This window comes from Triturus cristatus, chromosome 1_1 (assembly GCF_964204655.1).
Source record: "Triturus cristatus chromosome 1_1, aTriCri1.1, whole genome shotgun sequence".
NCBI classification, from domain to species: Eukaryota; Metazoa; Chordata; class Amphibia; order Caudata; family Salamandridae; genus Triturus; species Triturus cristatus.
Window position 1 is genome coordinate 1,222,483,546 of NC_140579.1, and position 17,125 is coordinate 1,222,500,670.

The window sequence follows — 17,125 nt, forward strand, 5'->3', positions numbered from 1 at the left end:
ACCCCTGTGAATGGGGAGTAGCGGAGGAGCGCCGGCTACGCGCGATCCGCATGTATGAGAATGCGGCCCTAGAGACCAGGGGTATTATGCTGGGTATCACGCAGGGGATAGATCACTCCAGAGGGAGTAACTGAGTGCCCCAAGGACAAGACCAGGACACCCACACAGCTTGGCTCCACGGCGGACTCCCCCACCCTCTCCCATAGCTACATAATGACTACAATGCCAGGTTCCCCCCTTCATTGAGGAAGTACTCTCGGGCCCACAACATGCAGCTGTGAAAATGTAAACTCTCTGATTCTTTCATTTTTGATTAAGCTATGCTTCATCCATTCTTCACCCCTGCCCTACTTTCAGTCTGGTTCTCTTTTTGACACCACATCTGTATAAACATTAGGTAAAGAATTGCAGGTTGGGACATTGTAAGCTGTGTAAACATGCAGAGTCAGCTTGCTCGAAGGTTTTCAGGCAATAGTTAATCCGTAAGTAAAGTCTACTCAGAATAGCACATTTTGTTGTTCAGTCTTAAAACGTAGAAATTGCACAAGACACCAAGGCCGTCAGATTCTTGCCTTAGCTCATTTGTGTGTTCTCTCCAAAGTTCTATTTGCCTCTGGGCGTTCCTTGTTTGTGATCTTCCCTATAAAAACCCATGTAGCCATTGTTCAAGTGTGCTCCTTTCCTTGAGTAACTCCAATGATGTTAGTTGGATGGAGACCCATTCTGAATGCTTAATAAATTACCTATGGTTTGTACTTCGCTCCACTGTTGATTACTCCTTACTTGATAAGGACCCGTGGCAAGAGTGGTGACCCTGCACCAAGCAGATTAAAATTAATCTGTTCCACAAATTGGCGCCCAAACGCGGGCCTCATCAAAGGCTTGCAGTTGGACTGGGGAGGAGATCAGGTCGGTAAGACGAACTTCGCTGAGGAGCGCACCACCTGATGAGATTAGTGTTGCTCGTGGGCCAAGGTGATTTTTCAGCTCTCAGACTCTGATCTTCCTGGCGGCTGCAGGCCTTGACTGGACCTTCGGACGGTCATTTTTGGATCAGGGAGGATCGACAGGTGGGAGGCGAAGACTACGCACAAGGTAAATCTGTATTGAACCGGTTCATTCATTCATTTGGTTAGGATTTGTTTGGTATTTGCTTGACTTGATAGTCGTCTTGACTTGGTATTAGTTTGGTAATCCGTTCGGAATTGGTATTACGTTCGGAATCTGTTTGGAATTTTGAAACCTAGGACCTGTTTGGTATTTTGAAACTTAGACTGTTTTGGAACTTGCTATTTGTTTTTGCTAACATTTTTTCTTACAGGTAAATGTGAAAATATTTTTTTTATTTCTCTCTGTTTACAAGTTTTTTTTATCTTATATAACATGCCTGTGATTAGCACTCTTTGGAAGTTTTGTTGTTGCTGCTGCGATAAGCAGAGCATTTTGGAAGAAAGTTAGCTGGCGCCACCAGAAGGTACGCCAAATTTTGAGATATACATCAAATGTGGTATTTGTCCCATCATGTATAATGCATTGTGGAATAAATATACAAAAGGGAATCACCAGTTAGAATGGCCATTAGAGGGAACCATGGACCCTCACAAACTCGAGTATTTAGAGAAACGATTGTTTTTAAAGAAAGTTAGGCCAGCTATGTTTGACAGTTTGCGTATGTGGAGGAAAGACGTGAAGGAGCAGCAGCTCAAGGAAGAGAAGGTACAAAGGAAACAGGAAAGGAAAACAGAGTATCAGAAGTATAAGGAATTGAAGGATAAGGAAGTTCAGGACAAAAAGGAATGTTTAGACAGAGAGCATTGTTTATTAATCTCTAAGGAATATATAGTTAGACCAACTGTAGCAGTTCAGGTCCACCAAGAAGATGTGGATTCAGATATTGATGGGTTGTTTAACACTCTTCCCCTGGACCCCTAAATATCACCCCCTTGTACCCCCGGCTCCCCCTCCTTTGCCCGCGGTTGTCCAGCTCCCTATTTTCCAACCAGTACCGGTACATTCCTTACCCCCTCCAACCCAGGCTACTGCACACCCATCCCAAGCTTCTGCGCCTCCACCTCAGGCCACTGCATTTGAAATGCCTAATGATTCTGTGCTTCCTGCATCTGTCCAGACCCCTCGAGTTCTTCGCTCTACTGTACCTCAGTTTCTTCAGGACGCGATAAGGTTGATGGTATTAAATTGGTTGAGTAATCTAGAAATGGAGGTAGGAGAAATGATAGATCAAATACAGGATTTCTCTGAGGGTGAGCTTCTTTGTCTTATAAGTAAGCTTTCTCATCAATTTATGGTTCAATGGGAGAGGATTACAGGACAGAACTGCCCAGATGATGTTAGAGCTATACATCGACAATGTCAGAAAGGGGACTTCTCTGTAAGAGTTAATGCTGCCAAAGCAACAATAATTGGATTCCGGAATGAACTCTCTTCCTCTCCCCGAATAAGATCTATGAGGGAAGCTGCGCCACAGTTCATTCCTGAAAAAGGGAATGCAGATAATGATTACCCTAATGGTCCCAATGCTAGAGCCCATTTTTTGTACAATTGGATATATATGCCCTGGAAAAGGATGGATGTACTTACTTTAAAAGCCTCCTTACCAGACATAAGGAAAAATCCTAGGGGATTTTATGATGATGTACATGCAGCCATTGATTCTTGTATCATAACCTTAGCAGATATTGAGATTCTTTTTGGTATGATTCTGCCACCAGATATGTGGCGACTTACCCGGAAACAGGATCATGCTGTTGATTTGGGAAGAGATTGGGCAGCCATAATAACAGCTGATAGGGATAGGAAACCTGGTCAGAAACCTAGTCAGCTCATTCTGGATCTTCCTGGTAACATACTTACTTATATAAAAACGATAGTTCCAGCTAGGAAAATAGATTGGGCACTCCTTACGGCTTGTAAACAAACACAGGGAGAGGCCATCCCTGATTTCTTTACTCGCTTTGAGGAAGTTTCCTCTAATGTATGTAATAGCCCTATTCTTCCTGTCCTTAAAGGGGGGGTGGAATACAGGATAAAAGTTTAAACATTTGTGATTGATTTGAAAGAAAAGTAACAAGATAGTAGTCCCTCAATATCTTGCTGTTTCTCAGGTAAAGTTAATACACCTGTGGGATTTTCTGGCATCACCGTTCAAATCCCTATTTCACAACAACTGAATGTTAGTACAAGGGTCTCCAATATTTTCTGTAACAAAAGTTACAAGTAATGTAAAATGAACACCCCATCCAAGAGTATTAGTAGTGATCACATTGGTGCATTAGCCAGGGTTTTCAGCAGTAATGAAAAAAAACAAAAAAAAAAAAAAAAAAAAAAAAAGAGGCTTTGACAATTTGAACTGAATTATTACATGGGTACTAGATGCAAAAAATAGCTGCAATACTCCCTTGCACCAAGGTATAAAAGTGAGTACTAAATATCGCCAACTGAAATAATAGTTGTAAACACATTTTTAACATGTCACCTATTTTCTCTGTAGGCATCAGTTTAGGAGTTGTGAAAATACAAAAGAAATGTTGTCTTGAATGCCCGAGTTTTATTTTTTTAAATACAGGTTGGACCGTACACTGGTGAGCTGCTGGTAGTTTATAAGCTACTCATTGGAGACATAGCAATACAGCAGAAGGTTTGAAACAAGTTACAGTGAAATTATTGCATCACTTAGCCTTCTTGGGACAAAGTATCTATTTTCCAAGTACAGTATTGTCAACAGAAGGTTACCTATTTAGGTCTCCTGTCGAAGGGGGTAAGACACTACACTAACATCGGATATAATTGGTGCAGAATTTGCAAAAACCACTGACAATCTAATATCTGTGCATTTATTACCAAATTTTTCACTATTTACAAAACCCCTGCTTGCTTTAACATTAGTCCAAGGAAGCAGCATGCATACATGCTTTAATCAGTGTGAAGCGGTCTTTTTGTGAATAAAAGCTGATTATTACAAATTTGCGCATGTAAAATTTGGTTGCAGCTTGGCACGGTCCCATGTAGGAAGGAATAGGTCATGTGCATATTTCTCCTCCACATTGGACCCCACTGCGATAAGGCAATCTGAAATGTATATTTAAGGTCACAATTTGACAGTTATGGTACCACATTTAGTGGATATCTAAAATAAATAATTCAGACCCAGCACCTGACCAGTGCGATATTAACAGGGTATGAGTTGATACTTTTTGCTCCAAAACATCACTCTGAAATGCTGTAACATTTTGAATCCAGCCACTGTACTACCCCTTTCTGAGTACCAACAAGATGAGAAGCATGATTGCATATGTATTACTGAGAAGGAGACTAAGACGGGTAGACCTGACAGATACCTCTATATCTGACCCACTAGGGGAACTGTCCGTGGATGGTGCATGTTACAAACTACCTGATGGCTCTATATAGTTACTCCCTTGAAATCTGTGGTTGAGTTATGTAAAATACAACAAATGTCAGAGCAATCTGTGGGGCGGACAGCTTTGACTAGAGCCTGTAAATTAAGAAAAGATTTGACTGTAAATATCAATATATATACCTTTGGAGTTGCCCACTCATTCGGATGACTTTGAAGAAAAAAAAATAGAGTATTTTTTTTATTTTGCATAGTGATAGATACAGTATGGGGAATGAATAGTAAAGATACTGGATACCTTGATGTTAACAAAACAAAAGTTGCTATTGTTAAATATGTTGTCCACAAGAACATTATAGATGAGGAAATACAGGGAAATACTTTTGCCAATGAACCAGTTAATAGAACAGTCTATTTAGAGTATAGTTTAATGTATATTGTAGGGACAGTTAGATGGACACCAGAAGTAACTATGTTTAAACAGACTCTAAATTTCATTAGGGAAGTGCAGGAAGAAGCTACGGAGGAAGAGAAGGAACAGTGTAAAAGGTATGGCTGTTGGGATGCGACAGGATGTTGGACAGATCTGTCAGGAAAGCAAAGATGAATGCCTCCAAATTGTTATGTGAATGTTATTGTTACCATGGCCCACAGTTCAGCCCACATCAGTGCTAAAGGAATAGTGGCCACGTCAGATCATGAATGGTTCAATAATCTGATTCCCAGGGGGACAGAGTTCTATGTCAAGAGGTGCATGATGTGCCATACTTATAGCACAGAAAAAGGTACCCCGTTTCAACAGGATATTTTGCACCCCCTGGCCTGCCCTTTGAAGGTCTTTCAACCAGTTGAGATGGTTATGGGGAGGCCAGCAAATGTATAGGGTGTACCAAGATCAAGGACAATCTGACATTGAATTTACCATTCTTGTTGATTACTGTGTTGACTAAAGATCTGCATTTGATCCATTCACATGTGAAGGCCAGTCTCTCTCCCAGTCTTAAAGGTCCAGGTCACAAGCTGAGGCCTAGAAACGGTGTCTTTACCCAACAGTTTCAGAGGCCAGTGCAGGTTTTCTTCGCCACCCAGGCTGCTGTTAAGTGCACAGACACCAGATCCATGCCAGTGATGTGGAGAAAGCAAGCGCCACTTCCTTTGCCATATGATCAGTGGATATCAAGAGGAATACCTGATTTATCATGCCTGACCAAGATGAACAGATTCTGTTTGAGCATCCTGACATTGTTCAGTCTTGATACTAAGTGTGGCCAGGGGCCAAAAGAACTACAGACTTTGATTGAAGAAACTATCTCTGGAGAGGTGGCAACCCATGCTGGTGGTCAAGACCGCCAACGTCCGGACCAGTACATAAGCTTGCAAGTGAGGCTTTTAAGCAAAATACACTTAGGACATAATGCTCTTTGATAGTGTAGTGAGGGAAATTTAGGAGAATTGAGATTACATTGCTCTGTTTCTGGCTGATCGTTACGCTATTCTTTGTTACCTTGGCAATCAAACAACAAATACTACAGTAAGAGGAAGGAAGGTTAAGAAACATACAGGTTGGATATAAAAGATCAGTATAGGGAATAGTGTTAGGTGCTCTTCTGAAATAGGTATTGTATATAGATTAGGTTGAAATGGGTAGAGTTGTCGATCTGTCATTAAGGCCCTTTGAGAAGGTGTTTTTTGACCTATTAGGAGGAATAGAAGTACTTGCCCCGAATGCCCCCCCTAAAAGCTGACCATTTGGGATTAGAAAGAGAAAAATAGGGATATTTGTATGTTTTCTATTGTTAGTATTGGGATTTTTGGGTCTATTTTGGAGACTTGAAAAATATTACCCTGTTCATAGCCTAAGTGCCCCCTACTTCTACCGCATCTGAACATTATCACTTCACCTTGAGGATTCACACTGTCAAATACATTAAACGCCCTTAATGTTAATTGAGCCACACAAAACCTTCACCAAAATAACTGCAGAAATACACCAGGAAAAAGGAACATGGATTTGGTCAGAATGGTTATGAGGTATTATTTCTGCTTGGGGCTGGAAATTATTAATGGAAATAGTGATTATAGGAGCCATCTTTCTCACTTGCTGTTGCTGCATTCAGCGTCTCCCTGTGATATGTACAGCTTATATAGCTACCTGTAACAGTATCAAGCCTTCCCCAATTAATGTTCATGAATTAAGTAGAGAAATGATGATGCATACTGAAATTTATGAATTGATGACTAGTAAATGTACAAGATTAATATATGTACTTTTAAAATGGGTTCAGCATAGCTGAAAAGTAAGGGCTGTGAAAATGTAAAATCTGATTCTTTCATTTTTGGATTAAGCTATGCTTCATCCATTCTTCCCCCCTGCCCTACTTTCAGTCAGGTTCTCTTTTTGACACTGCATCTGTATAAACATTAGGTAAAGAATTGCAGGTTGGGACATTGTAGGCTGTGTAAACATGCAGAGTCAGCTTGCTCGAAGGTTTTCAGGCAATAGTTAATCCGTAAGTAAAGTCTACTCAGAACAGCACATTTTGTTGTTCAGTCTTAAAACGAAGAAATTGCACAAGACACCGAGGCTGTCAGATTCTTGCCTTAGCTCATTTGTGTGTTCTTTCCAAAGTTCTATTTGCCTCTGGGCGTTCTTTGTTTGTGATCTTCCCTATAAAAACCCATGTAGCCATTGTTCAAGTGTGCTCCTTTCCTTGAGTAACTCCATGGTGCTCGTTGGATGGAGACCCATTCTGGATGCTTAATAAATTACCTATGGTTTGTACTTCGCTCCACTGTTGATTACTCCTTACTTGATAAGGACCCGTGGCAAGAGTGGTGACCCTGCACCAAGCAGATTAAAATTAATCTGTTCCACACACCCAGGTAACGACCGCCGGCTGGCTTACATTCTAATGCCTCGGAGACCTTACGTATGAACTGTGCCCTTCCTACTAGTCTACCCCCCCATGTATGCCCCCTTCACATCATTCTCCCCCCACCCAGACGCACCCCAGTGGGGGCAAGGGACAGGAGGTGAGGAATGCTGGACCACGCGAAAAACTCTCTCGAACAAGAAATATAGTCATATAAGCAAAATATGTGGGTGGATGCCTTTACCGCCAGATGCTAACAATTGCAACAATAAGTTTAAAATGTTTTGTTTGTTAAAAATATATATACAAGTAACATAAAAAGTAGTAATGTGACAGGAGGATAGCAATTACAGATGGATTACCCCTGGGGTAGTACAGAAGTGTCCCTGAAATGTTGCACCTGAAATGAGGGCTGGGTTTAAAGCAAGAGATCAGCTCCAGTAAGATGCCTCCAAGACGCCGCTCTGTGTTATGCGAATTGTACCAAGGGGTCCCTTGGTAGAGTAACAGTATATTTATTGATGTTGCTGAACTAATGTCTGTACATTGATCCCGATTTGCTTACTAGTAATAAAAAAGAATTTTTAAAAAAATTGTTATCGGAGACACACGCCTACAAAACACCAGTTCAGACATTCGGGGCTGGATGCAAAGTCCCCAGACAAAAGCAAACTAAACTATAGAGTATCTTCACTGGGAAGCAAGACACAGACTCTTTAGTTATAGGAGTGAAGATAACGGTTAAGCTCTGTACAACCACACCGAAAGACAGACACATCCCAAACTATGATTCCATGGAAGACCATAAGGCAGTCCTGCACCCCCCACTGCCAGACCACCCTAGCCATAGCTATCCACAACATACCAAGTCAAAGGCCACACAGCAACAGAGGGCCAGACACAGAGATTAACTGCTCTATTATACCTTGCATGAACAGTTTGGTGGGGGGGGGGGGAACGCTTCTTTCTCAGCACCCCAAAATCAAACTGAACAATTATGCATGCAAAAACCAGACGTAAAACGTGAAGACTAGTAAGACTTATGTATGTGATTCCTATGGTTAAATCCACCACTTGCAAATCGTGCCTACAAACACCACCCCTTAAAGCACTAAGAAGTAAAGCCATCGGAAAATATTGTATCATGCAAAACGCAAGGGAACCAAGTGCGGGTTACAAATCAGTATTAAATAAATAAATAAATAAAACACTATACAAAGCAAAGAGCCTTACAACAAAGAAAATGGTCAGGATTCGAACCCCTCAACAAACGATAGGCAAGGGCTCTCTGAGACCCACTACAAGATAACCGTGAGGACGCCAACAGCCCTGCAACAATCAGACCAGAAATCAGAGAGCTTCTACACATTGAAGATCGCAAAACCATGCCACTGGCCATAACATCAGTTGACCGAACTACTACAAGCAGAACAATTTAATCAACAACAGGTCATGGAGCTCAGTTTAAAAGTGTTAAGATACACAAAGCAAGTTTATGTAATGACATGCCAGGCAAGATTCTGAGATCCCTCTTATAAAATGAATTTGGAACGCTCCTGAAATGAACAGGCCTGGCCTCAGGGCTGCAAAAAAAGACAGGTCATAAGAAAACTGCTACAAACCACATGTCAGGAACAATCCCTCCTACCAACATTCCATGATTTATAGATTTTTCTATGGGAGCATGCATGCTTCCATAATAAAATTGGAGGTGCGGTTCAACCCTGCACCCCGTGGCCCACATGGTGCAGGGATCGTCAGGGGGGCACCATAGGTGTCCCCTTGGCCTCCAACTGAGACCGCGCATTAAAGGGGGCCCTGCTGGGGGCCCCCAAAGCTGCTTTCCGACATGGTTTCCATGTCGGACAGACCGGCATGGAAACCATGTCGGAAACAGTCATCGTAATCTCAAGGGCGGAAAGGCCCGCCCTTGAGATTACTTGCCCTACTCTGACTGGCGGACGAGCTCTCCGAGCCCGTCAGAAGCCAGCCGGAATGACCAATTGGATTCCTTTCCGACCACCTCCATCAAAATGAGGCTGTCGGATAGGAATCCGAGCGGCCCATCGCTGGTTGGAGCCTTCCGAGCTGCATCGTAATCAGGCCCTTACTATACATGTAGTGCTCCTATCTAGAACAGGCCAAGACTCAGAGCCTTACTTTATCACAAACGTCATATTAGTCCAGTCCCATTCTAACAAACAAGAATACCATACTGGCAGACTACCAAAATCAACACTGCCTCAAAGGTTACATCCATTCTCAATGCAGATAGTGTACATCGGGCTAAACGAAATTTACACCACACTGCCTAAATACGTATAGGCCTCTAACTTGAATATTGGACACACCATTTTCAAAGTGCTACAGTTTGAATAAACCTATCTGCTGAATAAAGCAGTCGTGTTGCAGTGTTCGTGCTCCTCAGGAATCAGATCAAAAACAACTTAAAATTCAGCTCACAAAAGTTTTTGATTTTAAATATCCCATCACATCATCTTCCGTTTTACTCCTAGGATTTAGAGCTCTCATCCGGAGAACAAGAGGAAAGTCCCAAACCCATTGCCTTGAAACCTCTTTTAAAATCTAATTTCCAGTCCTACTATGTCATCTTCCCTACTAATCTATTTTCTAGACTGCTTCATTATAAAATATAAGTCAGCCCTTATCACCTAGCTAATTTGTCTGCTGTCCTCGTTGTTTATCTGTAAAGTGCTCTGCAACTCATGTGCTGAAATCATAAGTAAATAAACTATGCTTGCAATGACGGAGCCATCACATTAGGCAGCCAGCTTCTAAGGACAGTTCTCTTACATCACAAAGAACAGCTCTTTAAAAATGATTTGTCACATTACAGAATGCTGCCCACAACAATATGCTTGTACAGTGCTTAGCACAAAATGACAGGACTCATGTGAAGAGCACCAATACAGAACTTTCCCATTAAAGCCCGGTCCTTGACACACCTGTCAGATTGCGGAGCGTTGCTCATAATGACATATCTGACACAGCTGAGCTCCTATACCAGAACATCAGAAATTCCCCATCACATAACTAGCATCATGCACATCATATTGCACAACCTATTACATAATGACAGGCCTATTGGATAAGTGCCAACAAACACGGGGTTGTCACGTTACACGACACAGCTCATGGCTAGACCGCCGCAATACAAACTGTCGGTAACAATGAGAGGGCTGACACATATAGTGGGAGGTCAATCCATAATGACAAACATGTCACATAACAGAGACCAACTTACAATGACGACTGTTGCATTACATAGGCCAATTGTCATGGATGGGACTGTCGAAATGCACTGCAAATTAAGAGGACTGACATAGTACAGAGAACGGCAAACAGTGGTAGTTGTGTCGCATTACCAAGCCCTACTCATAATTACAGGTCTCTTTCTGTACAGCACCCAGGTTGGGTGATATTTCCTTTCCTCCACATTCCTTACACTAAAACAATACGATATCACTGGCTGACTGTTTCTCTCCCTCTTACAGTGTAATATCCGATCGTCTGGACTGCTACACGGTCCTCTAAAACAAGCTTCTCTACCAAATTATCTCTTCCTTATTATTGTAAAGTAGGTGCCCTCGTGGCCCCTCGGCGCAATAACCACGCGCACACGTTGTCGTGGTGTGAAGTATTTATTGTCCACACAGGAGCGCCGGCCCGGAGCTCCGCACCCGTTGAATTCGGCGCTCGAACTAACACAAAATGGCCGCCGCCGGACATCCTGTGACGTCACGGGGCGGGCGCGCCAACCACTAGACCGCTACACCACATCTCCCCCTTTATCAACACAAACCCCCAACTTACTCCCCTTATAACATATACAGTCTTGTTGTCCATGCAGAATTCTCTGAATTTCCGGGGCAGTGTGATTCTCCTTCCCCGTCTTGTCCACTTATTGGGTTCCCTTGCCTTCGGAGTGGTTGTCACGCTCCGTCGGTCTGATGCCCCCTCTTCACCTTCACTACCTGCATGTCCCTTCTCATTGTCTTCTCGGGCCTCTCCTTCCTGCCCTCTCTTCTCCTCGCGGATACTGTGTCCCATCTCCGCCTGGGGACTCCCTTCCGTTCCTTCTGGGGGGCTCTCTCTCTCTCTTCCGCTGGACTCTACACACCGCGCGGTGTCCCTGCAGGTGTCGCCTCTGCCGGTGTCTTCTCTTACAAGGGTAAGCACCTCGCCATGCGGTCCTGTGACCATACCTTCCCATCACTGAGAAGCGCTGATCTTGAGTACGGTTCCAGCACTTGGACCGGCGGTGTGAACTTACTGTCCCCTTTCTTCTTCAGGGTGGGTAGCCTGACTCTCACCCATTCTCCTTTTTCCAGGGCAACCTCCTTAGTGTTGCGTTTCCTGTCATAGTGTGCCGTATATACTGCTTGTGCCTTCTCCCAGTTTTTCCGCACTACTGCCGGGGACCAATGACTCTGAACGGTGAGGCGCTTCCAGGCAACATTGTCCTTCGTGAAAGGCTCTCGTCCCCTTAGCACCCGAAACGGACTGTACCCCGTTGAAGTGGGGGTGATACGATAGGCCCACATCAGCCTTTTTAACTCTTTTTCCCAGTCCTTTCCTTGACTGATTGCTGCTTGAACGGATCCCATGATCACTCTGTTGAATCTTTCCGCCGCGCCGTTCCCGGCCGGATGGTAGATGGGGGTGTGCCGGATGGTGATTCCGTTTGTCCATGAAGGTGAATTACGGGCCGTTGTCGCTCAGGATCCCTTAGGGTATACCTTCCCTTATGAAGACGTCTGTCAGGAATTCCAGAATCATCTCCGTCTCTGCATTGTCTGCCACATGGACTTCTGGCCATTTGGAATATCGATCTACCACTACAGTAACGTATTTCTGGATGTTGTCCGCATCTGTGATGGGTCCCAGGACGTCGATGGAGATCTCCTCCCACGGATTCTCCGGACATACGTACTTGCCCAGAGGTGGTCTCAACATCTTTTGAGTCTTGTCCGCATTGCTGCAGTGCTCGCATCCTCGTACATGTTGTTCTACTGCTAGGTCTATCCCCAGCCACCAGTAATCCTCCTTGGCTCTTCTCTTGGTCTTTACAATGCCCAGGTGGCCCTCATGGGTGATGGCTAATATGCGTGGTCTCAATGAGTGTGGGGGAACCACTTTGTTGCAGCGCAGCAAGAACCCTGGCTTCTCTCCTAGGGACAGTTCTTCCTTAACCTCCCAAAACTGTTTGAGCTCCTCACTCAACAATCTCTTCTCTGGCCATCCGTTTGTTACGTACGCCTTGACTGCACTCAACTTCTCGTCATTCCCGTACTCCTCTTCCCAGTCTTGAGCGCTTATTGCTCTTTCGTGGTCACCTGTAAATGCTACCGCGTAGTCTTCCCAACCACCTTCCTCATGGGCTTCTGCGGTTTCCTTGGCCGCTGCTCTGCTCAGGAAGTCTGCCACTTTTTTCCGGTGACCTGGTAGATATTCCACATCGTAGACGTAATCCAATAACCTGAGCGTCATCTTCGCGATTCGTGGCGTGGCGTGCTCGTGCCCCCCTGATGTGAGGACCTTCACTAGCGTCTTGTGGTCTGTGCGTAGCAGGAACCGTCCGCCCCATAGGAATTGCCGGAACCTCTCCATCGCCCACACCGCTGCTAACATCTCCTTTTCGATAACGCTGAACTTGCTTTCATTCGGGGCTAGCGCTCGCGATGCGAAGCTAATCGTGGCTATCTCTCCGACCGCCGTCCTTTGCGTCAGGACCGCTCCCAGCCCTCGATCACTGGCATCCGTCGTCAACATGGTGGGGGCTTCCGGGTCATATCCGTGAATCGGCACTGCCTCGCTGATGTTCTTTTTCACCTCCTCGAATGCCCGTTGATGCTCTCCCGTCTATAGGAAGGTGGACTTGTTTTTGAGGAGTGACCTCATTAGGTGGGTTTTGGAGGCGAAATGGGGTACAAACTTGCTATAAAACTCCGCCATCCCCAGAAATGTCCTTACGTCTTCTTTGCTCGATGGTGTGGGCGCTTCCCTGATTGCGGCGACATTCGATGACTTGGGTTCTATGCCGTGCCTGCTTATTTCATGGCCCAGGTATGTGACTGTGTTCAAGCCGAACTTGCATTAGTCCCATTGGGCCGTGAGCCCGTTCTGCTTCAGTACTGCCAAGACTTCTGCCAGTCTCCTGTCATGCTCGTCTCGGGAGGCTCCCATTACCAAGATGTCATCTTGAAAGTATTGGATGCCTGTCTTCCTGTGGAATAGCTTGTGCATCAACTTCTGGAAGACTGCGGCCGCGGACGCGAGTCCGAACGGCATCCTCAGGAATTTGTAGCACCCGAACGGCGTAATGAACGATGTTAGGTGGTTGCACGACTTATGCAGGGCGATCTGGTGGTAGGCAGACGTAAGGTCTACCGTGGAGAACCACTGCGCTCCTTGGGTCTTTGCTAGCATCTCGTTAATCCTGGGCAGCGGGAACTTGTCGACAACAATGTTCTTATTCAGCTCTCTAAGGTCGACGCACAGTCTCACCTTCCCGTTGGGCTTCTGCGCTACGACTAAGGGAGCCAACCATTCTGCGTTATCGATCGCCTCGATCACGCCATTGTCCTCCAACCTTTGTAGCTCTTCTTGCACCGCAACTCGTACGCGGAATGGTATGTTGCGCACCTTGTGAGATACTGGCTGTGCTCTCGCTCTAAGTTGGATCTTGTGCGTAAACTTCGCCATACGGCCAATAGTGTCTTTAAATACCTCTGGGAATTCTTCTTTCCATTGTCGTCCTTCAGTGTCTTGGCCCTCATCCGTCATGAGGACTTGCGTGTGTCAACCTGGGTTCAATTTTATGCCCAACTCTCCTTGGTCTCTCCAGCCCAACACCGATGGTCCTTTCTCCGCCACATACAGTTTTCCTTCGCATGTGCGGACTCGGAATTCAAAGGTGAGCGGACAGTACCCTACCATGGGTATCAGTTCCCCGGTGAAGGTTACAGGATGGATGTCAGTGGGCCTCAAGTAGTAGGTCGTGCTCGGCGCAAAGTCTTCCTCCCATATCCTTCTTTGTACTATTGTGTATGGCGACCCTGAGTCGGCCACCATGGTGGTTCGTATTCCTCCAATCCTCATTTCGCACCTGGGTTTTCTGTCCGTCACGCTCTCTATGCCCAATACTTGATCTTCTACAATCAGGATTTCATCCTCCTCCACTCCGTCTCCGTCTTCTTCTTCTTCTCGTGTCCCCTGGGCTACGAACTTCACTTCTTGCCTTTGAGACTTCCTCCTGCACACCTTTTCATAGTGTCCTATGAGTCTGCAATACAAGCATTTGGCGCCAAACGCCGGGCAACCTTTGTAGCTGGCTGCGTGGGTGCTGCTGCTGCACCTGTAGCAGGCCGTCTTGTTCCCTTGTCTTTGTCCCTGCATTCTTGGCGTCCTAGCGTTGAATCTTCTGTTTGTTCGTGTACCTTGCTGCCAAACTGGCTGTTTGCGGTCTGTCGTCCTCCGGTCTTCTATCTTGCACACCGTCTGTCCTGGGAGGCTCTCGCGCTTGGCTGCCTCCGCGCACCTTCTGGAAAGTGCTGCTTTCTTTACTAGGGCTACAACTGTTTTCAGTGGCGCGTCTCCATTGGTCCACAGTTTCTCCTGGATACTCGTGTTCACAGTGTGCATTATGATCTGGTCCCTTATTAGCTCTTCCTGGAGGGTACCAAACTTGCATGTTAGAGCTAGTTTCTGTAGAGCTGCCACGTATTCGTCGACTGATTCACTCTTATTTTGTTTCCGATGGTAAAAGTTGTATCTGTCTATCGCTGTGCACACCACTGGCCGATAGTGAGCATCCAGATCATCTAACGCGTGTTGAAACAAGTCGTCGCCTGCCGCCGTCCTGTCTTCTTTCACCAAGTCCTGGGACACTCGTTGCCCTGCCGGGCCCAGGTTATGTAGGAGGATCTTCTTCCGTCGTGAGCTCGTGTATGGAGTGTCACCCTCCTCTTCCAGGGCTGCAAGGTAGTTTAAAAAATACCTCTTCCAGTCGTCCCACGGCATCTCTGGCTCACCTGGTTTGGCCAAGAACGGTACCGGGTTCGATAAGGAGCACATCTGGGAGGACATCTTCTTACTGCCTGCGCGTCGTCCTCCTGTTGTGGGTGCGTTCGCTGTCTCGTCCTCCCCACCGTCGCTGCCCCTTCCGTTGTCCTCCTGACCGGAATCGACCCCTTCCGCGGGACTGCTGCCTGCCTCCTCCAGGGTGCTGCTCTCTCTCCCCTTGGTTGTTGCCTGTACCTTCGCTGTGCTGCACCTGGGTATTCAGCTCCTCTGCGTGGCCTCCCCTGCCGGTGCGCGAAGAATGGTGCTCTCTGTGTGCCTCCCTGCGCCTGTGCTGGTGGGCGCTTCCTCCGTTGCGCTGCCGCGCCCCTGTGGCTCGCACGTGGTATACTGCTGCTAGGTCTAAAGATGCTGAGGGCTCGGGTTTCAGGGTGCCGTGTCAGCCCCCCGGATCCCACCCTCGTCGCCATTGTAAAGTAGCTGCCCTCGTGGCCCCTCGGCGCAATAACCACGCGCACACGTTGTCGTGGTGTGAAGTATTTATTGTCCACACAGGAGCGCCGGCCCGGAGCTCCGCACCCGTTGAATTCGGCGCTCGAACTAACACAAAATGGCCGCCGCCAGACATCCTGTGACGTCACGGGGCGGGCGCGCCAACCACTAGACCGCTACACCACAATTATCTTTTGCTACTTCTCCACCCACCCCATTCTCTGCATCAACACCTCCGTTACCAAGTTGTCTCACGTCACGTGTGACAACTTCCTTCCTGCAGTCAGTCCCTGGCTTGGTAGCCCACAGCACAGAGCTTAATGAGATTCTTGAGCCCACAATGGAATGATAAAGGGGAAACTACAAGTCTAATATGCAACAAGCAGTTAGCTAAAAAGAAGTCAGCACACGCCGAAGGTGTGACGAATGGCATGGGCACTATGCCCCCAACGCATCCGGCTTTGCCGCCTCTCCAAACTTAATCCCAATATCCCTCCACTCAGATAGCTCTCCTGCCATTCTCACTGTGTGTTTCTGCACACCCCCAGTTTCCTTTGGGGTGAAAGGGGCACTTGGTTGTACAGCTGCCATTCTCGTCGCCCATCCGTTCTCATGTTCACACCCAGCAGCACCAGTTCAAAACCGCTTTCGTTTGCCTAGTCCCTCTCCCCCCCCAACCGTAACGGCCACGCTCGCCTACACCACCATACTTCTTCTCACCCAGAAGCAGCAGCTTGATTTCACGAGTCGCCTTGACCCGGTCTTCCCGCAGGTTCCGGTCAATCATCTTGCTTCTTTCCACAGCGGCCTTGTCCTCGGCGCTGAGGGTGCAACCCATGGTGGGGTTGGGCGGAGGACAAAGAGTCCGTTGGGGTTAAGGGTATCAAGCTTGACGAGGGCTCTACCCCGCTGTTCCTATTTGGGGAACAAGTTTCCACTGCCTCCCAGCCTCTCGTTCTCTTCTCACGGGCTGCTGCCTGCTGTCTCGCAACTTCACAACTCTGTAAAGCCAAACTGCGCATGCCCACTCGCGTGGGGCGGTGTCGCTTCCTGCGCACGGCCATCCTTAGGTCAGGCAGAAAGTCGCGGCTTTAAACCGTATCCCAACTGGAGCAGTGCACTGCTCTTCGAAGCCACGAGAACAGAACGTTTTGACTGACTCTAACATGGCTACTGCTTACACATACTTCTCAAGTCTAACAACAAGACAAGTCAGGCGCAGCCACTCCCTGTTTATCGTTTACGTTACGGTTCGTTCCTTCTCTGCTACCCAGCCCAGCGCTATTGTATGCATATGAAGCCTTGAGCCCAGGCCACAGAGTGGTGGAAAAAAGCACTATAA

The 17,125-nt window shown here is 46.5% G+C and overlaps 1 protein-coding gene across 2 annotated transcripts in view; it reads right to left on the minus strand.

The window, feature by feature from the left end:
- The window catches only part of LOC146871859 (guanine nucleotide-binding protein G(i) subunit alpha-3-like), a 481,263-nt gene extending 464,400 nt beyond the window's left edge, over positions 1–16,863 (minus strand). Inside the window, exon 1 of one of the 2 annotated variants that reach the window (XM_085651998.1) lies at positions 16,504–16,863. In XM_085651998.1, the coding sequence (XP_085508124.1) occupies positions 16,504–16,621 (118 nt within the window). In that variant the 5' untranslated portion in view covers positions 16,622–16,863. The remainder of the gene's footprint in view (positions 1–16,503) is intronic. The other variant, XM_085652007.1, reaches the window with a different exon arrangement.
- Between the last annotated feature and the right edge of the window lie 262 nt (positions 16,864–17,125).